General features: G+C 54.2%; 1 protein-coding gene and 1 long non-coding RNA gene across 6 annotated transcripts in view; one reads left to right on the plus strand and one right to left on the minus strand.

The window, feature by feature from the left end:
• The window catches only part of LOC144300283 (uncharacterized), a 32113-nt gene extending 17006 nt beyond the window's left edge, over positions 1-15107 (minus strand). For 2 of the 5 annotated variants that reach the window (XR_013366862.1, XR_013366863.1), the window contains exons 1-2: positions 14442-15107; positions 13804-13839 (exon numbers count right to left, since the gene is read on the minus strand). This is a non-coding gene — a long non-coding RNA (uncharacterized LOC144300283). The remainder of the gene's footprint in view (positions 1-13803; positions 13840-14441) is intronic. The other 3 variants (XR_013366860.1, XR_013366859.1, XR_013366861.1) reach the window with 3 other exon arrangements.
• Positions 15108-15865: 758 nt separating this feature from the next.
• On the plus strand, positions 15866-19911 carry TSPYL5 (TSPY like 5). The gene is made up of 3 exons (XM_077876123.1): positions 15866-16270; positions 16322-17914; positions 19080-19911. The coding sequence occupies exons 1-2, from the start codon at positions 15881-15883 to the stop codon at positions 17003-17005; spliced, it is 1074 nt and encodes a 357-aa protein (XP_077732249.1). The 5' UTR covers positions 15866-15880; the 3' UTR covers positions 17006-17914; positions 19080-19911.
• The last annotated feature ends 5664 nt before the right edge of the window (positions 19912-25575 follow it).

A 25575-nucleotide genomic window follows, 5' to 3' on the forward strand; every position in this document is an offset into this window, starting at 1 on the left:
AACCCACTAGGCTTCCCAAGGTCTTCCCTCACCAGGGCGGCCCGAGCCCCTCCGCCAGGCCCACCACAAGGCCACGCAGAGACTCAGACGGGAGGACGCGGCCCAACAGACCCATCCGAGGCTGCGGAGTCCAGCGGCCGAGCCTCCCAGCCCTGCTCAGCCTCCGCTTCGGGGTCAGTTAGTGCCAACCGTCGTTTCTGTAGGGTTGCTCTTGTTCAACGGCCCTACTCCACGGCTGTTTCCCAGCCACTGTAACTCGGAGCCTCCTGGACGCAGAAATCCCTGTTGACGCGTCTCCCTCCCTTCCCGTTTCTTCTCTCCCTCTTCTTGGATTGCGTCTCCACCTCACTCCTAACTCCACGGTTTCCAGCTGTGTGTCGCTTGGCTCTGTTTCCACCGCAGACTTTTCTGTAACGCGCAGCTGGACTCCTTCCAGGTCCCAGATGTGCTGGTCACTTAAGCCGAAGCGGCTGGGCCTCGGCACGGTCCTGTCCCCGCAACGTGCCAAGCCCGCCCACCTGCGAGAGGCAGCAGCGCCCTGACGCCCGGGCGGGGGGCATTTCAAGGGGTCGGAGGGGCGGGAGGTCCTGGCCGGGCCCAGCACCCCGGGTGGGGCGCCCCAGGCACGCGGTGCTGCTGCAGCTCCAGGTCCCTCCTCTCGTCCGCAGCCAACGGCTGTCCCCCCGCGGGGATCGGGGCCAAGCTGCTGCCAGGAGGGACAGAGTCCGGCCTGGGTCCAACTTTCTCCTGCCTCCTCACGACCCTGGGCAAGCCCTCAGCCAGGATCCTCAGTCCTCGCCCAGACATTGAAGATGGAGCTAAAAGGTGAGCTTTCAAGCTTCTTTCTTTTTGAGTCCTCACGGCTGTGCGGTGGCGTCTCCGCGTTGGCACCAGGTGCTTAGACCTGCTGCTGGCGGCCCTACGCGCAGGCTGGGCCCCAGGGCGCTAGGGGCAGGTAGCGGAGGTGGCATCCGGGTGCTTGGAGCCCCGCGGCTCGGCCACCCGGCCACCTGCCCACCCTCCTGGCTTGAGGACAAGCCCCTCACAGATGCTCTCGTCCCCACTCCTCCCCTGGCCCAGGCTGCCTTCCTCCTCCGTCCTCCCTCCTGTTACCCCGTCCTCAGCTTCCCGCTGGGATGTCCCATCATCCAGCTCCATCCTCCCAGGAGTAGGCCTGGGACAGAGCCGCTTACAACCTCAGGGGGAATGAATGCACACTTGGCCTGAGAACCTTCTGGAATACTAACTGGAGCCTCTGTGAACAGATGTGAGCAAAGGGAACTCTTCTCTTTCTTCTTCCAGGTGGAGGCTCACCCCCAAAAGCCCCTTTTCTGACCCTCGGCCCAGCCCTTGCACCAAGGCCCACGGAGGTGAGGGTGACTGTGCTGTGGGTCCCATCGTCCAGCCACCTCTGAGCCGGCTTCACTGAGCCTCGATGGCTCCCTACGGCACTGCGGGGCCACCGCACACGCTGTAATCATCACTCCCAATCCTCGGTCCTAACAGCTCAGAGGACAGTGTTCTTCACCTGGATTAGCGGCCTTGGAGGTTTGGATGAGCGAGGACTTCCGGGTCTCCCAGTCTTCCCCAAGTGCTCCTCGGAGGGAGTCTATGCCCGTGGAGACAAGCTCCCAGCACCGGACAGCCACCCCGGGGGACACAGCGTTCTCTCCGACGGTCAGGGTGAGGTGCCCGAAGCACCTGGAGCAGCGTTGCAGCATCAGAGACCGTCCGTCCCTCCATGCGGGTGAGTTCCGTCCGCGGCCCAGCTGTGCGGCGGCCTGCAGAGGAGAGCGGGCCCCGAGGGACGTCCAGGGCGTCCTGGCCGTGTGGACAGACCAGCACTTTTCCTCTCATCCTCAAGGAACGGTGCAGCGCTGCACCCGAAGCTTTTATACACTGATTTATTCTTTGCACATAGTTGCCACCCTGTTTAGTGACAGGTTACGAGCTCCTGACCGCGAGGACGTTCAACGTAGTCAACGATAACGCTCTGAAAGTCCATATGAAGCTCTACTGCGCCGCTTTTCTCTCCGCTAACGAGGGGCCACGTCTGAAAGGGGCAATATCCCACACCGCCTGGGCCTCCGGACGAGCGGGATGTGACAGGGCAGCAGGCCCCAGGCGGACACGGGGTAGGCGCAGACCTGTGCGCTCGAAGCCTCGCTCCAGCTGCATCGTTTCTTTGGCTTCGGGGCCATGCGGACCTGGCCCTGAATTTCAGCCGTGGGACCGAAGACAAATCACGTAATCTCTCAGAGCCTCCGTTTTCTCATTCGTGAAATGGGAACAGGAACGGCCCTTATCTCACTGGGTTGTTGGATTAAATACAAAAATTCAAGCACAGTGCTTAGCGCAGTACCCAGTACTTAGAAAACACTTGATACATGTTACCTGTTATTATTATAAAATATATTTAGGGCACAGGAATAAAAAATATGGGTGCACATGAAAGAGATGAACGATGATGGAGCAGGGTAATTGGTCGTAAGTCTTCTTTTAACACTTAATTTTTTTTGAAGATTTATTTGTTTGTTTGTTTATTTATTTATTTATTTATTTATTTATTTATTTATTTATTTATTTATGATAGACACACAGAGGGAAAGAGGCAGAGACACAGGCAGAGGGAGAAGCAGGCTTCACGCCGGGAGCCCGACGTGGGACTCGATCCTGAGACTCCAGGATTGCACCTGGGGCCGAAGGTAGGCCCCAAACTGCTGAGCCACCCAGGGATCCCCTAACACTTAATTTTTAAATCAGCCTTTATGGCTCTACGTTGGAAGAACTACGGTCCCTGTAGTGTCCGCATCTCAATCCCCAGGACCTGTCGATGAGTCTGTCACCCTCTATAGCAAAAGGGACTTTGCAGGTGTGATTAAGTGAAGGGCTTTAGAGACGGGAATTTATCCCAAATGGTCCAGGTAGGACTGATGCAATCACAAGGGGTTTTATAGGCAAAAGAGGGAGTCTGGAGAGTAGGTGAGAGAAGGAGACGCGAGGATGGGAGCAGAGTTAGGGGTGATCCAGCCACTGGCTGGAAGAGCCAAGGAATGCAGACAGCCTCCCGCAGACGGAGAAGCCGTCGGACCGAGTGTTCTCTCCGGCCTCCGCTAGGAGCACAGACCTTCACTACCTGGAGTTCAGTCCACTGTGACCTACAAAACTGTAAAATAATACATTTCTGTTTTGCTAGGCCGCTGAGTGTGTGGTGACTTGTTGTAGCATCAATAGGAAACAAATTCAGGCCCAACTGCCTTTTTCTGTTGTTTCTGCGTTGCTGCTTCTTGTCAGCAGGTCGTCTCATTTTCCTGAGTCCAAAATCATAACGGTTTGGGTAGGATTTCTTTAGATCCCAAAGCGTGCTGACTCATAAATTAGGCCCCTGCCTGGGGCCATGCTTTCTTGCTAGTTCCCTCCCCCATCTCACATGAGCCCGCCCTATCAATCCCACATGCATAGTTTCAAGTCATAAAAGGAATTCTCTATGATAATTTTTAAAATGGCATGTTATACTTTTGTTCACTTTGTGTAGTTTCAGGGGTGGTTTGTAATACTTTCCAGTCCCTACTAAATGATAAAATTGAGGCCAGAAGGCCAGATCCGTAGATAAATGTGAATTACGCCAGCATGATTCTTAACATGACTTTTTTTCCAGAATTCCCTTCTAGTAAGTGAATTCTTTCATCATCAAGAGAATGTCATATAAACATAAACTCTCTTGATGATGAAAGAACTCATTTACTAGAGTAATACATGGGGCATATGGCAGTAATTTTTTTTTTTTTTTTTTTTTACCATCATTGGTTGCTGAAATCTCGTTTGATCCTAAACAGGGAGAATTGATTGTTGTTGTTTGCTTCTTTTAGATATTTTAGACAGATTTTTACTTTGTAAATTCCTTTCTTTTTAAATTCAAGTGCACTTAACACACGGTGTTATATTAGTGTCAGGTGTACAGTGCAGTGACTCAGCAATTCTATGCATTACTCAGTGCTCATCAGGAGAGCCCTGCTGAAGCCCCATCACCCATCCCCACCCACCCTCCCACCCTCCCACCAGCCGCCCCTCTGGGGACCATGTTTATTCTCCATAATGAAGAGTCTGTTTCTTGCTTTGTCTTTTTTTCCCTTTGTCCATTTGTTTCTCACGCTCCACTTATCAGTGAGACCATACGGAACTTGTCTTCCTCTGACTTATCTCCCTTAGCGTAATTAATACTCTCCAGCTCCAACCATGTTGTTGCAAATGGCAATTCATTCTTTTTTATGGTTGAGTAATATTCCACATATCAGGCCTTCTTCAGCCATTCACCCATCGATGGGCACTCGGGTTGCTTCCGAATCTTGGCCGTCGCAAACAATGCTGTGATAAACACGGGAACACATATATCCTTTCGAATTACGGGTTTCGTATTCTTGGGTAAATAACCAGTAGAGGAATTACTGGATCACAGGGTAGTGCTAGTTTTAATTTTTTAGGAATATCCATTCCAGTTTCCTTTTTATTGGTTTTAGTGATGGCAGACAAGAGACAAGAGAAGTACTGGTCATCTCTGCCACAGGCACTTGGCAAAAAATTTCAGCTCACCCCCCCCCGTGGTGGGTAGGCTGTGCGGGTGCTTCAGGGGTCTCCGTTATGCTTCTAACCCTTCTGGAAGAAGCCCGCTCAGTGTGCTGTCATTTCCAGGACGATCTCTGCTTCAGGGGTCCTTGGTTCCTCCATTGCTCCTGCCTGGGGTGGGAGAATGAGTCACGTGGGAAGTGGAAACTTCCTGACCCCTCCAGCTAGAGTTCATAGGTCTAGTCACAAAACAGTAACTATTCTCTCTCTGGTCTAAAGAAAACAATAGTTCTGTGCTCAGAGTGCTACTTTTTTTGCATCTCCTTGGCTCCCAACTCGGAGTCCAGGCTGGGAGTAGACAACTTTCCAGAACTCTCCTCAAGCACACCATGCTGATTAGCTTTATTATTTTTACTGTTAGAGTAGGGTTGCAGTATGGGAGGGGTGCCCTCTACGAGTCCTGGTGCCGGAAAATAAGTCCTTTCGATTTCTTAATACCTGGCCTTGTACCTGGAGCGTCCCCCCATCACTGTAGGGGTCACAGCTGTGAGCCACCTGCCCCATCCCCCACCTCTAAACTCCCCTCCTCTCTGATACCTGGTGCTAGGGAAGGGTGGTCCGGTTGCTGTCCAGGGGCCGGCACAGGTGTGTATACAATCCTGGCACCGACAGTGTGCTCACGATCCCCGTGTTAGATTTCTACCATTACGCTCCAGTCTGGATTCTGCGGGGGAAAACTTACGGCCACGTAGTTGACTTCCATTCGGTATTTTTGTCGAAACAGGGCTGTCTTATACCCATTTTTAGCTAGATATTATATGAATTAATATCTGAATCATACCCAACACCAGATGGAGTTGGCTTTTCCTGAAGAAGACAAAGCATCAGATTTCTTTTTTTGTTTTGTTTTGCTTTAGTTATGAAAATGCCAGCTTGAGCAATTAACTGGCTGGTGTCCTAATTGTCCTAATGTGTGAATCAGAGAGGCCATATGGCCCACCCGATCAACGTGTGGGTGTTCAGAAGCGGAGGAGAAAAGAATCCGGAGGCACACAGTTAGTCACTCAAGTCTACCGTTCGTGTCAGAAGCGTGTTAGTTGCCCCGTGAAGATTTGGAGGAGCAGCTGCTGGGGGACCCGAGCAGCAGCGATGTGCCCCTGAGCTGGTCTTGCAAAGCCTTCCTGTTGTAGGAAGATGAAAATGTTCTTGAAGTCTAAATTACGTGCATTAAGGAATTAGAGGGAGCATGGGGTTCTGTGCCTGAAAAAATAAAGCCAATTAAAAATAATGATCATCCTCTTGGAAGCTCAAAATGGAAGAAAAAAAAAAATATATATATAAATCTTGCCCTCACTTGTTCCTGCCTTGAGGAGCAGCTGTCCCTGAGCTGCCATCAGCTCGGGGCTTGCCTTGATGGTGCGGGATAGACCCGGCTTGGGATCCTACGGCTGCTTTGTGTTTTCAAAGCTTTCTGTCCGTTGACAGCCATGAACATCTCTCTTCTTTGGACGAATTCAAGTGATTTTCCAGACGTTCATTCACAATTTCATTTAAAGACTTAATTTAAAAAAATAAGGGTGTAGAACAGGGGTTAAAAAGTGGAGTTATTTTATTTGGTTCTCACAGGATCTTTAAGAAATTTCACATAAAATTGCAGATTTCCCCCCGGCTGCTACCAACTGGAGGTAAGTGGCAACTGCCAGCCCGAGACAGGGCCTCACGCACCCTTCAGTTGCCCACAGACTCGCCCTGGGCTGGCCTCTCGCCGTCACCAGCTGCCTGGTCCTCTGCCTGAGCCCGACCTGCATAACCAGCTCACACTATGGGGAAACTGAGGCTTAGAGCACTCCGCAAGGCAACACAACAGAAGTCCCGGAGGACTCAACTCTGAGTGTGAGACTAGGAGAGGACCCGAAGCGGGGAATAGTGTTCAAAGGCAACCATATGGTTTCTCCAAGCGCAGTGATGTGCGGCGGGGGGCCAAGAAAGGAAAGCGATGGAGACAGAGATGGATGAAGACCTGGGGGGGGGGGCTCCCGGGGAAGCCTCATGGGCGCCTGGTGGCAGGCCTACCCACCGTGGAGCTCGGCAGCCCGTCCCGGTGCCCGTCCCGGTGCGATCGCGGCCCTGGCCCAGCACCAGCTTCTGCACCAGCTGGAGAAGGCTCCGCCTGCAGGGCCGGCTTCGCGGTGCATGTCCACCGTCTCCCCTGAATTCTAAGAACCCCATTTCCTTGCACGAAGCCACCACAGCTTTGGACCTGGCCCACCACGAGCTGCTCTTCCGGAGTGGCTCTGCGTCCCGCTCGCCTGCCCTTGCGGACGGGGCTAGAGACCTGCCCGGGTGCTGGGCCGCCGCGAACATGGCCCTGGCCCTTGCAGGCCCCATGTTCCTTCCTGGATTCAGTGTTGTGAACAAATGGGTTTCCTCTGAGAATCCGTTTTCTCATGTTGTTGCTGTTTTTTTAAGCATTGCAAATGTTATAAAGGCGACGCCACATCTGACTTCTCTGCACTGTGGGCTGAAGGCCAGAATCACACACGTGGGCAGCCTCCCGCAGGTACAGCACGCACCCAGGAATGGGGCACACCTGGATACTTCATTCTGTTTGTTTTGTTCTTAATTTTCTTGTTCTTAATTTGCCTTTGATCTTTATCTTGACCATTTATTAATTTTAAGTGTTTTTTAAAATGTCTTGCTGCTATCAGATATTACACAGACAGAATGAATAACCGAGGTGGGTATTCCAGAGGGCACGGAGTATCTGCGGTAAAACTGGCTCGGGTAAAGGGAAACGAAACAACAAAACCCCATGTTATGGGCACTAGTTGATTACAACATAAAATTGAACATTTTAACCACACAGTGCTTGCCCATTCATTTAAAATTCTATTTAATTTTATCTTTGTTCATTTCCCCCAGGTCTCTGGTGTAAATTCCTAGCTCCATGAAGATTTATGGCTTGTTTGATAAAATGGGGGGGGTGGTCTCTAGTTGGTTCCTCTCACTACCACAGTTACTCATCTGGTGTGGGAGACGTGCTGGGGGCCGTGAGAGGGTTCTCTCCCCGCCTCCATCCCAGGGACCCTACCTCCATGCAGGCTCTGGTCATCCTCCGTGAAGATACTGTCCTTCTTCAATCTCAGGACCTCCTGCAAACCATGCAGGGTCTTAGGTTATATGAAGTGTAGGGAGTTCCGGTGTTGGGTTTTCCATGTTGCCCTTTGTCAATGACTTTTTCCTGGGATACGCCAAGATTCATATCCAGGTCCCGTTGGAATATTTTCCTCCCAATTTGTCTCCCAAGTGAAAATCTACCAGCTTCACCTCGTTTTCTAGAACATTTCTGAATTATTACCGTGTTGTTGGGAAAGAAGGAGGGGTACGGATGTTAACGGTGTGTCTGTGTGTCTATACGGGAAAGGGGAGAACTGAGATGAAGACAACTAAGGGCGTGGCACGAACAAAACATTCCTGAGTGCGCAGAGAGGGACCTTGCATCCCACCGTTCTCCGCACTGCACCACATGAGACGGCGCTGGCTCAGAGGCACCTTGTTTGGGTTTGGGAAGGGAGGGTGGCTCGGTACTGGAATGGCTGTGGGGCAATGCAAGGAGAAGGCGCTGTGCAGCTTACACACCGGGCATATAAGGCAAGTCTGGCGTTTGCAACTCGTGGAGCTTCTCTTCTGTTTGGCGACAACGGCTTGCATAGGGCGGCCCAACCGGGGAAAAACTGAAGCGTGTGGTAAGTTATGAAGTCGCATATTAAAAGCAGTAACTGCAAGAAATGGGGTGCACCCACAGCTCTACATTCAACCCGTAACCAATTAATGAGAGACTTTCTTGGAGAGCACTTAGTTTTGCTTTAGGGGCCCTCCCTAAAGTGTAGTGAAAATGTTCATATTTGGTGACTGGAGTTTCATGGATTTAATAATTTTTATAGTCACAACCATGTCTTACGAGGCCTTCTTTCAATACCTGCTATTTTTTTCTAAAAGTATCAATGTCAAAAAATAAAAAATAAAAAAAAATAAAAGTATCAATGTCACTTATTTTCTAAAGAGTTTTAAAATCCTGTCTGTTAAGTTTCTCCAGCTTTGGAGTTGCATGACTAAACCCATTAGGTTCTGGGTCTGGACTAGTTAACACTATTGTAGTTGAGTATGAATTTCCATGGTTGCAGCAGCTCATAAAGTTCAGATAACTTAAACAGGGCAATTCAAGAGACCTGGTAACTTGACATCCAAAATTCCAGTTTCTTTTAGGTAAATACTTAATCATGTAGGATATTCCCTGTTCCTCTTTTTGTCTCTCCAGGGCTGAGGAGGTTCTGGTGTGAATCTCGTCTTCAGTCTCTGCGGGTGTCTGCTGGGGCTCAGCTGGACCTGCCTGGAGTCTGAAGTCTGCCTCTGCTCCCATAGTATCCACCGACGAAGGTGCCCCTCACGGTTTCTAATCCCCAAGTCCTTTACTCGGCATCTCTGCCAACAACACGCAGCCCATTTAAATTCCCCAAATGCTCATAACCAACCTCCACACCTCTCTCCACTAAACGTGGGTAAGTGTATGGCTGCTCTTGCACTCTATTCTGAGGCTGGGAGAGATGGAGAGGAGGGTGGCTGGAGGGTGGGACGGGCCACTGCAGAAATGCCTCTGGCAGCACTTAACCTTGTGAAGATAAAGGAAACCTTGTGGGGTGCCTGGGTGGCTCAGTCGGTTGAGCGTCTGCCTTCGGCTCAGGTCATGATCTCAGGGTCCTGGGATCGAGTCCTACATTGGGCTCCCTGCTCCGTGGAAGGGGGGGACTCTGCTTCTCCCTCTGTCTCTGCCCCTCCCCCTCCCCCATGCCCATACTCCCTCTCCCATAAATAAAATCTGAAAAAAAAAAAAGAAAAGAAGTCTTCTATAAAGTCAGGAGGCCAGAAGGGGAGCCTGTATGCCCTACCGCCTGTTGACAACTGCAAATGCAACAGGAAGACTCACACCTTGCCAAGTCCATGCTATGTTAGTGGGAGGAAGGAGGTTTTCTTCTTGCCCAGTAACAACCCAGCCAATGAAAAGCCACCACACTTCAAACTCCCAGTTTACTCCAGTGGACTTGTTTGTAACAGCCCCTCCCGATTCCCCCTCTCCTCTCCTTTGTTCTCTGAACTTGCCTATAGTTTTGCTATAGCTTCCACGTTCTGAATTACAATTCTCTGCTATTCCTGAATACCCCCCCCCTTTTTTTTTTGCTTGCAAAATAACTGGCAGTTTTATTTTTAAAGTTAACACTCCGTACATATTTTTCTACTCTCCTCGCTACCCTGCGATGAAAGATGCCCTCGTAGGATTTCTTGTCTGGGTTCCAGTTTTCAAGTTAGGAGCTAGCCTTCCCCACTCTCAGATGTCTGTCTTTTCTAGGAGGATGGTCTCTACCAATTCCCCAAAGGTTCTGATCTGTGGAGGGGCAACTGTGAGAATCCTTTTCTCGAGATCCTGCACCAGCTATACACTCTCTAAATTTTCTCCAACACCCTCAAACCCAGCTCAGAACAAGTTCTCATTGCCTCTGTGTGGTGGAGATATGGCTTACCCATCATCACATGTTTTTCCTCCTTGTTTTATGTTATAAACTCTATGCACTTAGTGCTCCAGGATTTCCCTTTGAAGAGCTATTTTTTTTTTTCTGTTTCAGTACCATTATATCTTCCCCTCTCAAGAGCTTAGTTTGAAATTCAAAGTGAAGAATTTGACTTGCTGAATTCGGCTCTTGCTGGATTCTTCAGCACCTTTCTCTTTCTAGGATAAAAGCGTTTAGCCTAAAGATCTAATTTTAATGGTGAAGATGTAGGGTAAAAAGGAAATGCCAAGAAGTAAGAATACATTTGTCAATATTTTAAAATATTTTACAGCTACTTATATGATACGAACTGAATGACTTAGGTGGTCTAGTATAAAATTTTGCTCTTTGGGGAGGAACTGGAAAGAATCTAGGCACATTTCTAAAGATATTAACCTTAAATAGCTTTTGAAATTTACCATAAGAAGCAGATTTTTCTCTCCCTCCTGGGCTGTGAAAATATTCCCTATGTCAACCCCTTCTTTTCCATGATCCTCCATAACGTGGGAGGGTTAGCTGGCAAAATTCCATAGAGTAAGCAAGACTTACTGCCATTTAAGAGCTTCAAACTATCTCCTCAGGGAAAGACAAAAATCACTGTGGCTAAAAATGTCAAGTCTGGGATTTTAAAGTTCTATGGGAGAAACTGTGGGGAATGTTAGTCTCTTGGTGGTGGAATAGGTTGGATCACTGGATCCAACTGGAATGTCTTTTTCCCAGCTTGCTAATTTCTGTGATTCAAGGAAAACAGACCTTAAAAGGAATGGAGAAAGTACAATTTCTAGAGAACAAAAGTGAACGCTAATTACTTCAATATTTTGAAAAGTGTTTTTACAGATTTTTTTTTAAAGATTTATTTATTTATTTGTTCATGATAGAGACAGAGAGAGAGAGGCAGAGACACAGGCAGAGGGAGAAGCAGGCTCCATGCAGGGAGCCTGACGTGGGACTCGATCCCGGGACTCCAGGATTGCACCCTGGGCCAAAGGCAGGCGCTAAACCGCTGCGCCACCCAGGGATCCCCTGTTTTTACAGATTTTTAATAAAATTTACAAATGATGATATATCACATTAAAAAAAAAAACAATTAAGTGCTTGTATTATCATGTGTTTAAGCCCCTAATTATTGAGAAAAGGGCAAAATTTCCAGATTTCTGAGTTCACGATAGTAAACTTCTCTTTCATGATATTCACAGAATGCTCCTGATAAATGCAGTGCAAATGGAGATGTTTTATTCCCAACATGGACTGTCGAAATGAAACTCACTTATGTTGAGTCTCTCACCACACCGGGTAAATGCCCCACAGAAAAATGACTCCTGAGTAACTGGTGTACATATGTATTATGTTTGCATGTGTAAGAACACGTATGTATATGCATGATTTTACACTGGACATTGAAAGGTATTTTTTTACCCACTAGAGAGAGTTTGATATTTTAATCCCCCGAATGAGAATTTTACATCATGGAGAAGTGGTTAAGAGTGTGGGTGCTGGGGATCCCTGGGTGGCGCAGCGGTTTGGCGCCTGCCTTTGGCCCAGGGCGCGATCCTGGAGACCCGGGATCGAATCCCACATCAGGCTCCCGGTGCATGGAGCCTGCTTCTCCCTCTGCCTGTGTCTCTGCCTCTCTCTCTCTCTCTCTGTGACTATCATAAATAAATAAAAAAAAATTAAAAAAAAAAAAAAAAGAGTGTGGGTGCTGGAATCTGATTGCCGGGGTTAAAGCCACTTAATTAGCTATTGAACCTTTTTGTATAGCAGTAGCCTCTTGTCTAAGAAGGGAGCAATGACTGCACCTGCCCCTGAGGTGGTTGAGGGGATTAAGTGAATTAGAACACGACATTGTATAAAGTACAAAATAAATGTGAACTTTCAGTAACATTACGAGTCTGTGCAAGGCCCGTGCTAACCGCTTTGGGGGGTAAAAGAGACACAGTCTTTATGCTTACACGGTTTACTGCTTAGTAGGGAACTCAAGCTGTATAGTCTTGTATGCAGTTAAATATTAATACCTGAGAAGAAGATCGACAGTTCAGTTCAACTGCATGGACCTGCCTCTTAAATACAGAAGCCATGTGGGCTGGGTGACCCGGACCAGAGGAGGAGCTTTACATCAAGTGTTAGTCTCACATTGGTTTCCCTTCACCTGATGCTTATCGCTTTGCCATGATGAAAACAGGTTCAAGGCATAATAAACAGCGTTCCCAGGGGCCTGGTCTACATTAACCTTCAGGGGTTTAACCACGGGTGAGCAGTAAATGACGCAGCTGCTGATGCAGGAGTAAGGCTCCTGATAACGGAGGTTGGGAGAGTAGGGAGCGCTCTGAGAAGCGGGCCAGCCCACCAGTCTCTGCAGTTTGCAGGGGGGAAAGTGACTGCTTCAGCTGATTTTTATGTTTGTTTGTTTGTTTTTTTTTCCTGAGATCTACAGACAATTCCAGACTGTGGTGATCTAGTTTAAGAGGGAATTCTGTACAAGGACTGGCACGAAACTGCATGTCTAATTGCCAGATAAATATTACAGTTAGCCACTTCTCTGTGAGATCAAGGACAGAACTACTTCCCGTGGTCTGGGGTGTGCATGGAAGGCCTTGGGAGAAAGTGATGACTGAAGGGCCTTCCGGGCACCCGGGTGGTTCAGTCGGTTAAGCACCTGCCTTCGGTTCATTCTGAAATTCAGAATACCCCTGAATGAAAATTCACATTTATTTTGTGATCTTTCACAAAATGTGATCTCGGGGTCCTGGGATGAGCCGCTGCTCAGCGGGGAGCCTGCTTCTCCCTCTCCCACACCCCCTGCTTATGCTCTCTCTCTCTCTCTGTCAAATAAAGGAATAAAACCTTAAAGAAAAAGTCCTTCAACAAGAATTTAAGGTAATCTTTGGATTAATCCCTTTTAAATCAAATATTAATTTCCCTAACCTATTTTTTTTATAAAGAGGAACCCCTTTATTTATTTATAATTTTATGTAGGGCCCAAGCCCAATGTGGGGTCCAAACTCATGACTTTGACATCAAGAGTCACATGCTCTACCAACTGGGCCAGCAAGGTACATCATCCCCTGACTTAATTTTTAAATGTATCAATCTAGATTTTCCCCCCACCTACTGTCCCTGACTGGTGCTCATACCAAAAGATGATTCTCAGCCTAAAAAATGAGTTTAATAAGTTTTCATTTGTTGATCTGAGTATAAAACCTTCATCTATAAAATTGCTTCTGTGGGGGATACAGGGGTATTCTGAATTTCAGACAATTTATAAACCCATTTTTTTCAAACACTATTTTGGTTGGTTCTCGTCGTTAGCATCAGACACTGTTGCAGGCCCGTATGAACCAAAGAAAGATACCTACCCTTGTGGAAGGGACATTCTGCAGAGGAGAGACAAACAATACACGGGATAAATAACTGGTATAGGTGCTGGAAAGGCAGTAAGTGCTAAGGAATAAAGAAAAAGTAGTCCAGGGTAAGACGGATGGGGTGGGTGGCAATTTTAAAGAGGACAGTCATTGAGAAGGGACCCTCGAGCCACGTGTGAAGGGAGCCAGCCAAGATGACCAAGTATCGTGGGGGAAGAGCATTTAAGTAAGGTGCAAGGAAGAGCCAATGCAAAGGCCCTGACGCAGGAGCTTACCAGGGAGTCTGAAGAGAAGCAAAGAGGCCAGGGTACCTGGAGGGAGTGGGAGAGACAAGAAGGTGAGGTCAGAGAGGTGAGCTGGGTAACGGGAGGCGGGAACGTGCTAGATCATATGGAGCCTTGCGGGGCCCTGAGGCTTTGAGAGTCAGAGGTCACTTGCACGGGGCTGCCCCAAAGCGAGGCCGGCTGGGGTCAACAGGATCTCTCTTTCCCCTGTCTCCTATATTTCAACTTTTTATTTTTATTTTTTATATTTCAACTTTAATGTGGATACCAATACACCGAGCCCTCGTTTAAGATTCGACTTCTGATTTAGCAGGTCTGGGGCCTGAAATTCTCTGCTTTTAACAAGCTTGCGGGTGATGCCAGGCTGCCCGTCTCCAAGGCCACACTGACAACAGGTGTAAAGATGTGCTGGGGACCCCTGGGGGGCTCAGCGGTTTGGCGCCTGCCGTTGGCCCAGGGCGCGATCCTGGAGACCCGGGATCGAATCCCACGTCGGGCTCCCAGTGCATGGAGCCTGCTTCTCCCTCTGCCTGTGTCTCTGCCTCTCTCTCTGTGTCTATCGTAAATAAAGTAATAATAATAAAAAAAGAGTAAAGAGGTGCTGGGTTCCCAGGGGCTCTGGATCTTACCTGTCCGTCAGCTGCGTGCCAGGGCCTTCTCGTTCTTGGTGAGCCTGTAGGGTCTTCGCTGGCTCTCCTACTGCTCTTGGTCTCACCAGGGGTCTCAGGACGTCAAGGTCCTGCCGCTTGGCCGGGGACACCAGGGTCTGGAAGTCCCTCTGGGACCGAGAGAGGTCGCCCGGCTGTTCCCGTGCAGGTCCGGGAAGCTTCTAGGGCCTCCCCCTGCCGCTCGCGGGCTCTGACCGGTCCCGTCCTACTGGATTACAGGACATCGGCGGGGCGTCCCCTGGGGTCCGCCGCCCTGAGGGCCCGGGGCGAGGCAGCAGGTGTGCGCCCAGGCCCAAGGGACGATGCCCCGCTAATGCCTATTCTACAGGCAAAGCTCCGACCTCGGAGCTGGAGCTGCAGGGACAGGCCTGGGCCCAGCCGCTTCCGAGGGACAGGGCTGTGCGCCCCCAGGCCCGCGTTCCGGCTTCGTCCCGCCCTGCGCGGCCTCAGGGTCGTCCTTGGGGCGCAGAGGGAGCCACTGCGACCGCCGGGGGGGGGGGGGCGACGCTCGCCGCGCAGGGACCAGGCCCTGCCCCTGCCCCCGTCCCCAGGCACCGCGCGGGCCGCAGCCAGGGCTTTCCGCGACGCCCCGGGCCGCAAGTGCCACGGCAGGGGTCGCGGTCGGGCCGGGGCGGGCGGGGGTCGCGGTCAGGGCGGGGTCCGGGCGGGGGCAAGGTCTGCCGGGGGCGGGGTCGGGCCGAGGTCACGGTCGGGCCGGGGGCAGGGTCGGACCCGGGTTGGGCCTGGGTGGGGCCTGGGTCGGGCCCGGGTCACGGTCTGCCGGGGGCGTGGCCTGCCGGGGGCAGGGTCGGGTCGCGGGCCGGGGGCGGGGGCGGGGGCGGGGGCGGGCCCGGGTTGGGCCTGGGTCGGGCCTGGGTCTGGCCGGGGTCGCGGTCGGGCCGGGGGCGGGGTCTGCCAGGGAAGGGGTCTGCCGGGGTCGCGGTCGGGGTCTGCCGGGGCGTGGCCTACTGGGGGCGTGGCCTGCGGGGTCTGCCGGGGGCGTGGCCTACTGGGGGCGTGGCCTGCGGGGTCGGAGCCGGGTCGCGGTCGGGCCTACTGGGGGCGTGGCCTGCCGGGGGCGGGGTCTGCGGGGGCGGGGCAGGGTCGCGGTCGGGCCTGCCGGGGGCGGGGACTTCCGGGGGCGTGGCCTGCCGGGGGCGTGGCCTGCCGGGGGCGTGGCCTGCGGGGCGGGGCCGGGTCGCGGTCGGGCCTGCCGGGGGCGTGGCCTTCCGGGGGCGGGGGCCTTCCGGGGGCGGGGCGTCGGCGGTGCGCAGCTGCGGCGCGGGAGCCAATCGGCGCGCAGCGGGCCGTCGCGCGAGCCGGGCGTGCGTCGGTGACGTCACGGTTGCCATGGCGAGGGCCGCGGGCGGGCAGCGCGTCGGGGGAGCCGCGGCGCCAGCATGAGCGGCCGCAGCCGCGGCAGGAGGTCGTCCCGCGCCAAGAGCCGGGGCAAAGGCCGCGGCCGAGGCCGAGTCCGCGCCGCCCCCGCCCCCGCCGCCGCCCCGGAGCCTTCCCGGAGCCGCGGGCCCGGCGAGGACCTCCCGGCGGCGCAGCTGCAGGTGCACGTCCCGGCGCGGCCCGCGGAGGAGGCGGAGGCGGAGGCGGCGGCGGAGGCGGCGGCGGAAGCGGCGGAGGCGGAGGCGGCGGAGGCGGAGGCCTGCGCGCTGCCCCTGGACTGCGGCCTCGCGCTGCGGGCCCGGGCGGGGGCGGCGAGGCCGAGGGTCGGTGCGCGCGGCGGCGGCCGGCGAGGGCCCGCGGGGAGGCCGCGGAGGGCGGCGGGGGACGGCGGGGCGGGCGCGGCGGACGGGGAGGGGGAGGGGGCGGCGGGGGCGGGCGCGGGGGAGGCGGGGGGCGCGGGGGGCGCGGGCCCCGGCGGCCGCATGGACACGCTGGAGACGGTGCAGCTGAAGCTGGAGACCATGAACGCGCAGGCCGACCGGGCCTACCTGCGCCTGTCGCGCAAGTTCGGGCAGCTGCGGCTGCATCACCTGGAGCGCAGGAACCTGCTCATCCAGAGCATCCCGGGCTTCTGGGGCCGCGCCTTCCAGAACCACCCGCAGCTGTCGTCCTTCCTCAACAGCCAGGACCGGGAGGCCCTCGGCTACCTCAACAGCCTGGAGGTGGAGGAGCTCGGCCTGGCCAGGCTGGGCTACAAGATCAAGTTCTACTTCGGCCGCAACCCCTACTTCCAGAACAAGGTGCTCATCAAGGAGTACGGCTGCGGGCCCTCGGGCCAGGTGGTGTCCCGCTCCACCCCCATCCAGTGGCTGCCGGGGCACGACCTGCAGTCCCTGAGCCAGGGGAGCCCGGACAACAGCCGCAGCTTCTTTGGGTGGTTTTCCAACCACAGTTCCATCGAGTCGGACAAGATCGTGGAGATCATCAACGAGGAGCTGTGGCCCAACCCCCTGCAGTACTACCTTATGAGCGAGGGGGCCCGGGCCGAGAAAGGGAAGGAGGGCAGGCCGGGCCCGGCGAGGCCGGACCCCGAGGCACCCAAGCCTGGGGCGCCCGAGTCCATCTGACCCTGCCCTAGTGTCCCCACCACCTCCCGTCGGACCTGCGCCTCACTGACCAGGCCGCCCCCCGGCCCGCCGTGTCTTCATGGTGGCCTCCGCACACTTGCATCCCCCCCCCGGGACTTTAGTTACAAGAATAGGGTATAAGCGACCATGTGCTCTCACCTCCTCGTGGCCTTCGTGCTTTTTCACATCAGTGCTCCGCGTTAGAGGGTCTCACCCCTACTGTTTGTACGTTAGGCGCACCCGCCTCAAGTGTGTGCGGCCTTTTGTCCGCATTGCCTGGACCGTGTGCTGGGCCCTGGCCCTTCCCAGCTGTCTGTAACGTGGACACTCAGCCATCCTCCAAGAGGACCAGCGAGTGTGTCCTCAAGCTCTGCTCCTTCAGGGCCGGTGACTCCCTGAGCTGCGTGTTGGCACTGGCCGTGCTCATCCGCGGCAGGTGTTGCTGCTGCTGCCGCTGCACAATGCACACAGTGTCGGCCGTCAGCCCAAACTGATTGTTCCAAAGCCGTGGGGTCGCCAGCCCAGTTGCCGCCCCCTCCTGGATCTCTGATTTTGGCCTGTGCTGCCCTGCGGGGTCCCCGGCTGCCGGGCATGGAGGAGGCTGAGCGAGAAGCGGTGTGCCGCGTGTTCTGGACCATGTCTCTCCCTGCCTCCGGGCCCTTCTGATGAACATTCGTCGAGGTCTGTTCCATGCCCCATCTCTGTCTGGCCGTTGAGATCTGTCTGGGTCACTGTCGGCCCCAGTTGGCCTCCGGGTCAACGAGGACCTCGAGAACTGCCCGTGGACCCAGGCACCCTGCCCGTGCATGAGGCACACACCCACCCTCCCCAGCCTTCCAGGAGCCTGGCCTGCAGACTGGGGGGCGGGTGTGTGGACGTGTGCTCGCTGTCATCGTGCTGTGGCTCCAGGTGAGGGTGGGGACCAGACCCACGTACAGCCCGGGGCCCTCTGTCGACTCCACTTGTCCCTTCTGAGCCCGTGACCGGAGACTTACAGTGAGGTTGCTGGCGAAGAGGTTCCTGGTCCCTGAGCCTGTGTCTACTTCATCTCACACCTCACTTGCGCTTCCTTCACTCCCTCTCTTCCTTCTTTCCTTTCTCCTTTCCTGTCCTCCTCCTTCCTCCACTTTTCCCGTCCCTTTTCGGTTCAATATTGCCACAGCTCAGAAAGAGAGAACAACCGAAAAAAACAGGGCTTTTTGCGTACAGCTAGCGCGACAGCTGGGACCTGGCGTGCACACTCGCACACTGGGCTGACAGGGCGGACGAAGCGAGGCCAGGTGGGTCTGTGGGCAGACCTTGGGCCTGAGTCCTGGGTTCACTCTAATTCTGAGGTTGAAAATTCTTTTCATGCTACACGCGTGCTGGAATTCTAAGCCCTAAGGCCGCAGTGCTGTGGACCAGGGTTCCCTGTTCCACCTTTTTTACCTCTTTTTTTTTTTGCCCTTAAGATCCGGTTGCCTCCTACTGTTTCCTCCCCTGTGGCGGAGGCCGCCTGGCCTTCACTCTCCAGCTTTCTCCTCTCAGCAGTCCTTTGCTGTCTTTGCTTCTACCTTCAGGTCCCCTTAGGAGCAGGCTTTGGTCTGGGGGCGTGGGGACAGGGCTTGCAGAGTCTGTCGTGTATCACAAGGCTCCTCACCAGGCTCATTTCCAGGGAGCGCAAGAGCTGAGCTGGCCCTCTTTCTCCTTCGCATCCCTAGAGGTGGGGCGTAGGACTGTAAGCACGCTCGCCCGCCCCCTAGCCTCCCTGTCCTCAGGGGAGACCTTGTGCTGAGTTCCCCAAGGGCGGGGGAGGCCTTGCCTCAAGTCTGCAGTGGAGGGGCCTGGAGAGGCAGATAGAAACCTTGAGGAGCTTCCGGGAGAGGAGGCCCATCTCTCAGTGAGGCAGGATGGGGAGGGACCTTCCTGGGAGTGAGGAGGGGGAGGAAGGGGTCATGGGCCAGTGTCACGCCTCAGTGAGGGTTTGCCCACGGTTTTGTCCCAGTATTAGCTCATCATTGGTGGGTTTTATAAATCACAGGAACAAATCCAAGACGGAATAATGTTACTTTGTATGCTTTCTCTTTTGTTCTAGGTGTGGCCTTGCATCTGCGGAAGATTGAGGCTGTATGCTGCTTATTTTGCCATAAGTAAAATCTTAACCACTTACCCCATTTTTGCCTAATGGGAAAATGTAGCTGTATCGGTCTGCTTTTTTCTTTTCTTTTTTTTTTTTTTTGTAATGTTTTGCTCTTTATTACGGACGTTTCCAGACGTGCACAGAAATGGAGAGGCTATGTCAATTATGATCAACCTGGCATCTTCCTCTCCCCGCCTGTACTGATGGAAAGTCCGACACTGTGCCAGCTCAACCTTGACTCCTTTGGGAGATCGGGACTCTCGGTGGTGGTGATAGTGGTGGGGTGCACTGTCATGATCACATCAGGTCTGCTGTTTTGCTTTGAATGTTAACTAATGAAGTTCCAGAAGTGGGCCTTAGAAATGAAAGTCTTCAGGATAAACAGGGAGTCTCAAAAAGAGAGGAAAAGATGCTCCCTTTCCCCTGTATCCACAAGAGGAGAGAGACTGTTCTGTTGCAAATCTTTCAAAGACCGACACGATACGCTGTTTACTTGAGACCCTTCACCAGGATATCAGTCCTTTTTGCCTGTGAAAGATGGAGGCTTCTGTGGGTGTTAGACGTATCATCCGCGTGTCCTGATCTCATAATATAACTGGTCTTGGAAGTATGATTTGGAGATCGTTTGTGTGTTTTGTGAAAATAACCTCCCCAAAACAGTTACTGGTTGTCTCACGTGGTAATCTGACAACCTGGTAATAATGCAAGTATTCCTTTGTTCCTAAACAGTACAAATAGCTGTAAGCTCCCATGCATGATGGAAAAATAAAGGTCTGTATCTCTGTTACATTTTTTATTTAAAAAAAAAAAAGAATTGGAAGGTGAAGCTGAGGCCTGTAGTTGAGGGGCTGCATACGTTGGCCTTGAAGAGTGACGCCCTGGTCTCGGGCCTTGTGTGACAGGCCATCACGTGACAATGTATGAAATTCTTATTCCGAGGCCCTCAGCAGACATTGAGGGTCTGCGGTTGGTTCTGGGAGGAAGGCAGGGAGTTCTTGTATTTAATGAATTTTCCAGGTTAATTAATTAATTAATTTATTTATAAAGATTTTATTTATATATTCATGGGAGACACACAGAGGCAGAGACACAGGCGGAGGGAGAAGCAGGCTCCATGCAGGGAGCCCGACGTGGGACTCTATCCTGGGTCGCCAGGATCACACCCCGGGCTGAAGGCGGTGCCAAACCGCTGAGCCACCCGGGCTGCCCTTCCCAGGTGATTTTAGCGGAAATCCTGTGCTGCTCAAATTTTAGAAGACATCTGAATTTTGTGAGGAATCCTGTTAAACTGTGACCTCTGATTCCCCCGTCGGGCACGGAACCTGACACAATTGCAGGTGATGTCAGTGCTGGTGGTTGTGAACTGTTCTCAGGAGCCGAGGAGGGGGCGTCCAGTAGAGCAGCGGTGCCCAGCAGACGCAGCTGCAGCAGGGCGCCGGCCGCTGCCCAGGTGGAGGTGTTGGGCCGGTTCCGTAGCGTGGCCAGACGAGAACCGGGGTCTCCGACGCTGCGCGGAACGGCCGTGAGAAGGTGGATGCCCTTCGTCAGCGGAGGCAGCCAAGTGCCACCTACCGCTGCTCAGCAGAAAGTAGTCGGGAGAAATGAGAAGTGGGCCGTTAAATGGCCCAAGAACAAGCTTGGTCCCCGCGGCCAAGGGCTCGAGTCCGGAACCGTGCGGCGCTCAGGGCCAGGAGGGGTCCGAGCGTCCTGGGCGCTCAAATGCTGGTGAATGAATGAGCGGAAAACAGTTTACAGCCAACTCCCTCAGGGCTGGCCCGGTAGTTGAATTTGCAAAGTCGGCCACGTTTGGTGAGGACACGTCCTCGATCGTGGGGCGGCCGTCACGAGGGGTCACGGGCCGTGTGACTCCACGGAAAGCTGCGCGCTGGGCCCCGGCGGCTGAGGTGTGGGAGCAGGATGGCAGGGCTGGGCTCCTCTGCGGGCCTCTGCGGGCCTCTGCGGGCCGTGGGAGCCCGGGAGCGCGGGTGGGCGTCGGGGTCGCGGGCAGCCGTCCTGTGGGCCGGGGCGGGCCCGGGTGCGCCGTCCGCGAAGGGGAGTGGGCAGGAGTCAGGATTTCGATGCAGCGTCTCTTAATTCTGAATGCTTTCAGTCAAACAACAAAACAACCGAAACACCCAGAGCCTTGCTATTAGCGACCCGTGGGGCGCAAGGCTCGGAGCGCGGCCTCTGCTTCGGCCCACGCGTCCCCGTGGGGCGGCGCCCAGCTCTGCTCACACGCCTGCTCTCCAGGGCTGCCGCAGTTCCTTGGGGCCCTGTGAGGTCTGGGGTTCGCGGCCACCCCCCACCCCGCCCCAGGATGTGCCAGGCTCTGTCGCCGACGTCGGAAGTACAGTGCTGAGCGACAGCCCGGACCCATGCGCCCTCCTAGGTTTCAGCCTCGGAGGTTTTGTCCGGGGTGCGGGTGCCTCCGGTGCCTCCACTCCGTCCGTCCTCTGTCCACACCGTGGCCGAGTGCTCTGGACCCTCGGGGAGCAGAGGGAAGCGCCTCAGCCCCGACGTGGGGCCGAAGCCCGGGCTGCTGGCGAGCCTGAGTCCCCGACCCTCTCCTCCGTGCTGAGTGCCGTTACCAAAGCCGTCATCTGACGTCCACGCCGGTCCCGCTGGCCCTCCTGGCAGCGCTGGGCACCCGGCCCACCGGCCTGACAGGAGAACAGCCACTCGGGCGCTGGACGCGTGGTCAGCCTCTGACTTGTCCTGCACACGCGGGCCTCCCTGCCTCCGGTCGGCCCAGCGACAGGTGGCGAGGCAGGTGCACGCTCCCCTGGGTGGCCCCCCGGGAACCTCCTGCCCTCCCCGCTGGGGACCTGGGCCTGGGTGCGTCCCCAGGGCCGATGCGCAGACAAGAAAGAGCAGAGAGCCCGGCCTGTCCACCTGTGGTTCCCGTGTCTCCTCGTTCTTCGCCTCTTCGCCTCTGCTTTCGGGACCCTCTCCAGCCGCAGTTGCCCTCTGTGGGCCCCGCTCCCGCTCGAAGATTCATTCCCCTGAGCCCTTGGTGCTTCCGTACGCCGACCGGGTTCTCTGGTCGCGTGTCCACTTACGTGCCCTCCGAGGCTCAGCCCTGAATTCCTGTCGACCTGGTCTCAGCCGAGCTTTGACAAATAGAAGACAGGATGGCCCCCGTCCCTGTGACGTCATGCTTCGCAGAGCACATTCACTTATGTGACGTCAGCGATGTGACCCTGTCAAGCACCCGTTCAAAACCTTCAGGAATAAGGTCCAGAATCCTAAGACTCTCATAACAGGCCTCCCATCACCTGACCCTGCATCTGTTTTACTTCAAAATTTTTTATTCTGAAAAATTTCAATACACATTAAAGTTGACAGAGCACCATGATTACCCATGTATCTATTCTTTAATGATTTTTGACTTTGTGCCACTTTTTTTTTTCTCTCTTGTTTCAAATTGTTTGGCGGACAATTTGAAAATAAATTGCTTGACCCTCCACCACTAAAGACTCAGTGTGCATTTCATAAAAAAGGATTTTCTCCTGCGTAAACATAAGACCATCATCAGGCTGCAGGACACAGTTCCCAAATGCCATCTGGCATCCAGTCCGTATTTAGATCCCTCCACTCTTCCCCAAATCATCTTACGATATCAGTCTTAACATCAAGATCGAATAACGTTCAGGCATTCATCCGGTGGCCTTTTCAATATTTTTAAAACCGTAATAATCCCCTCACTTTTTTCCCCCATGGCACTGACTTTCTGAAGAAGTTAGGCCAATTGTTTTATAGGGTGTCCCAGATTCTGGCTTCCTCTGATGGCATCTTCCTGGTGTCATTTAACGTTTTCCTCTGTCTCCTGTATTTCTTGTGAACTGAGGATGCAGAAGGAATGGTGAGGCCGGGGCTTCACAACACACCACGTCCAAAGGCACAGCGGCAGCTGGTCCCACGGCACGCCGCCCTTCCAGTCAGCAGGCAGTCACTGAAACTACCGCTTCCCTAAACTTTCACCCCAGGTTTTAGCAGCGTCGATGACATTTGTCCACATCTGTTATCTCACCGTGGGTCACAAGATAGCGACTTCCTAGTCTTGGCATTTCCTTTACGTACGCTGTCTGGTGTTTTCCCGTAGGGAAGACCTTACTCTCATGGTCAACAGTGAACTCTTTCTTCATGCATCTCAGCATGAAGAAAGGCCTTTCCTTTGTGATTCGACAACGTCAAGCATCACATTACATGAAAGGCCACGTAGATGCTTCATTTATTCCTCTTATCATCTGTTTTCGGAATCAGAAGTTGGTGTAATAATCGCCTCTAAAGGTTTCGAAGGGGAACATGTTTTTATTATCACTGTGGACTTGTGGGATGTTATTTAATGTTCTATGATCAATCACAGACATTCTTCTTGTGGCTACTCAACTGATCTGCATTTTTTTTTTAAGATTTTATTTATTCATGAGAGACATCAAGGGAGGCAGAGACCCAGGCAGAGGGAGAAGCAGGCTCCATGCAGGGAACCCGACGTGCGGGACTTGATCCCTGGACCCTGGGGTGACGACCTGGACCAAAGGCAGATGCGAAACCGCTGAGCCCCCAGGGGCCCCACTGACCTGCATGTTGCTCCTGATGCGGGGACGGCCTCACCACTGTCGTGCCCCTCATTCCCCGGGGGGATGAAAAGCCAGGAGAGCGCCAGGTCCACCGTGTGTCCTGCCCCTGCTGGGGGTCACGGGGTCGGTGGGGGGCTGTGTGAGACCCACAGGGTGCTGGGGGGAGGGGGAGGGAGGAGGAGGGAAGGGCGAGGAGGGGGGCGAGGCTGCATCCCCGGACCCTGAGTGACCCCTGCGGCCGGACAAGCCCACACTCAGAGGGCGGTGGGACGAGGAGCGCACAGCGCGGTGGGCGTGGGCTTCACGGCCGCAGGGACGGGTGAGGGGCTGTACCCGCCCGCCCTCCTCCTGCAGGTGCAGAGGACACCAGGGGATCCTGAGAAATCACAAATTGCTGCCATTAGAGTTTTTTGAATTGAGGGGACGCCTGGGTGGCCCAGCGGTTTAGCACCGCCTTCAGCCCAGGGTGTGATCTCGTGTCCCGGGATCGAGTCCCGCGTCGGGCTCCCTGCATGGAGCCTGCTGCTCCTTCTGCCTGTGTCTCTGTCTCTCTCTCTCTCTCTGTCATGAGTAAATAAATAAAATCAAAAAACGAATTTTTTGAATTGCCATTGAATTCACGTCACACAACATTGACTTTCTGAAAGCCAGCGGCGCTGAGCACCCCACCCCTTCCCGGTCCCCGACCCAGAGAGCAAACCCCGTCGCCATGAAGCAGCCGCGCCCCAGCCCGTGCCCCTCGCTCCGGCAGCCACCAGTGCTTCTGTTCCCGTGGAGACGGACGCCTGTGAGCTGCCTCCTCGTAGCCGATGCCGGGGACCGTGGTGGCCGGTGTCAGGGCCACGTCCTGCACTCCAGCGGCGCCTGTCCTCGAGGCCGCCCGTGTTGGCAGCAGCCAAGCGGTGACAGCAGCCCCAGTGGCCGCGAGTGGCCGGATGGACAAACAGCCCGGGCTGCACGTGGACCCCGAGCCCGCCCAGCCGGGGGCACGGCCGCTCAGCCCGGAGGCCTGCCCTGTGGAAGCACCGGGTCCGGGAAGGTGGGCCCTGCGGGCAGCGCCTGGGCGCCCTGCGCTAGGGGTCCCCGTGGGCCCTGTCCTCTGGGGGACGCTGGGCTCGGCCGCCTGCCCAGTTTCACGCACACGAGCTGATCTCAGGGCTCGTGGGTATCTAGTCCCCGGTCATCCTCTGGCCCCGATGGGGCAGGAGCCGCAGCCGCCAGGCTTCGCTGCCACTCAGGAGCCTCTCTCCGTGGGCGATGAGAGTCCCACTGGGTGCCACCGGCAGGGATGGGGGTGGAAGCGAAGGCTGATCGTGGTGCAGACCTGTAGGATGGAAGATTCCGGGCTGGCCTGGGGAGAGGACGTCTGGAAGGTGAACAGAGGGCAGGATCCCGGCCTTCGGTGCAAACAAGGCGCCGCGGTCAGCGGCCGGAGCTTTACGGGGGAGCATCAATCCCCAGGAAAATCACTTCTGTGAGATTCAGTACCAACAAAAGCAGAAAGAATTGTAAAGGATTTAACTGGGCTACTTAAAAAAATTGATTAAGGAATTAAGTTGACTTAATGGAGTTTGTTCAAGAAAGTACTTTGAGTACAAAAATGTATCCACGACGACGTAATTGTGGATTAAACGGCAGCGCTCTTAGGGGTCGAAATACCCCCAGGAGGGTCCATCTTTCTGAGTCCAAATATCTTATTATTATTATTTTTTTAAGATTTTGTTTATTTATTCATGAGAGACACAGAGAAAGAGGCAGAGACACAGGCGGAGGGATGAGCAGGCTCCACACAGGAGCCCGACGTGGGATTCGATCCCAGGACCCCGGGGTCATGCCCTGGGCCGAAGGTGGCGCTAAACCGCTGAGCCCCC

Source organism: Canis aureus, chromosome 28 (assembly GCF_053574225.1).
Source record: "Canis aureus isolate CA01 chromosome 28, VMU_Caureus_v.1.0, whole genome shotgun sequence".
Taxonomy (NCBI): Eukaryota; Metazoa; Chordata; class Mammalia; order Carnivora; family Canidae; genus Canis; species Canis aureus.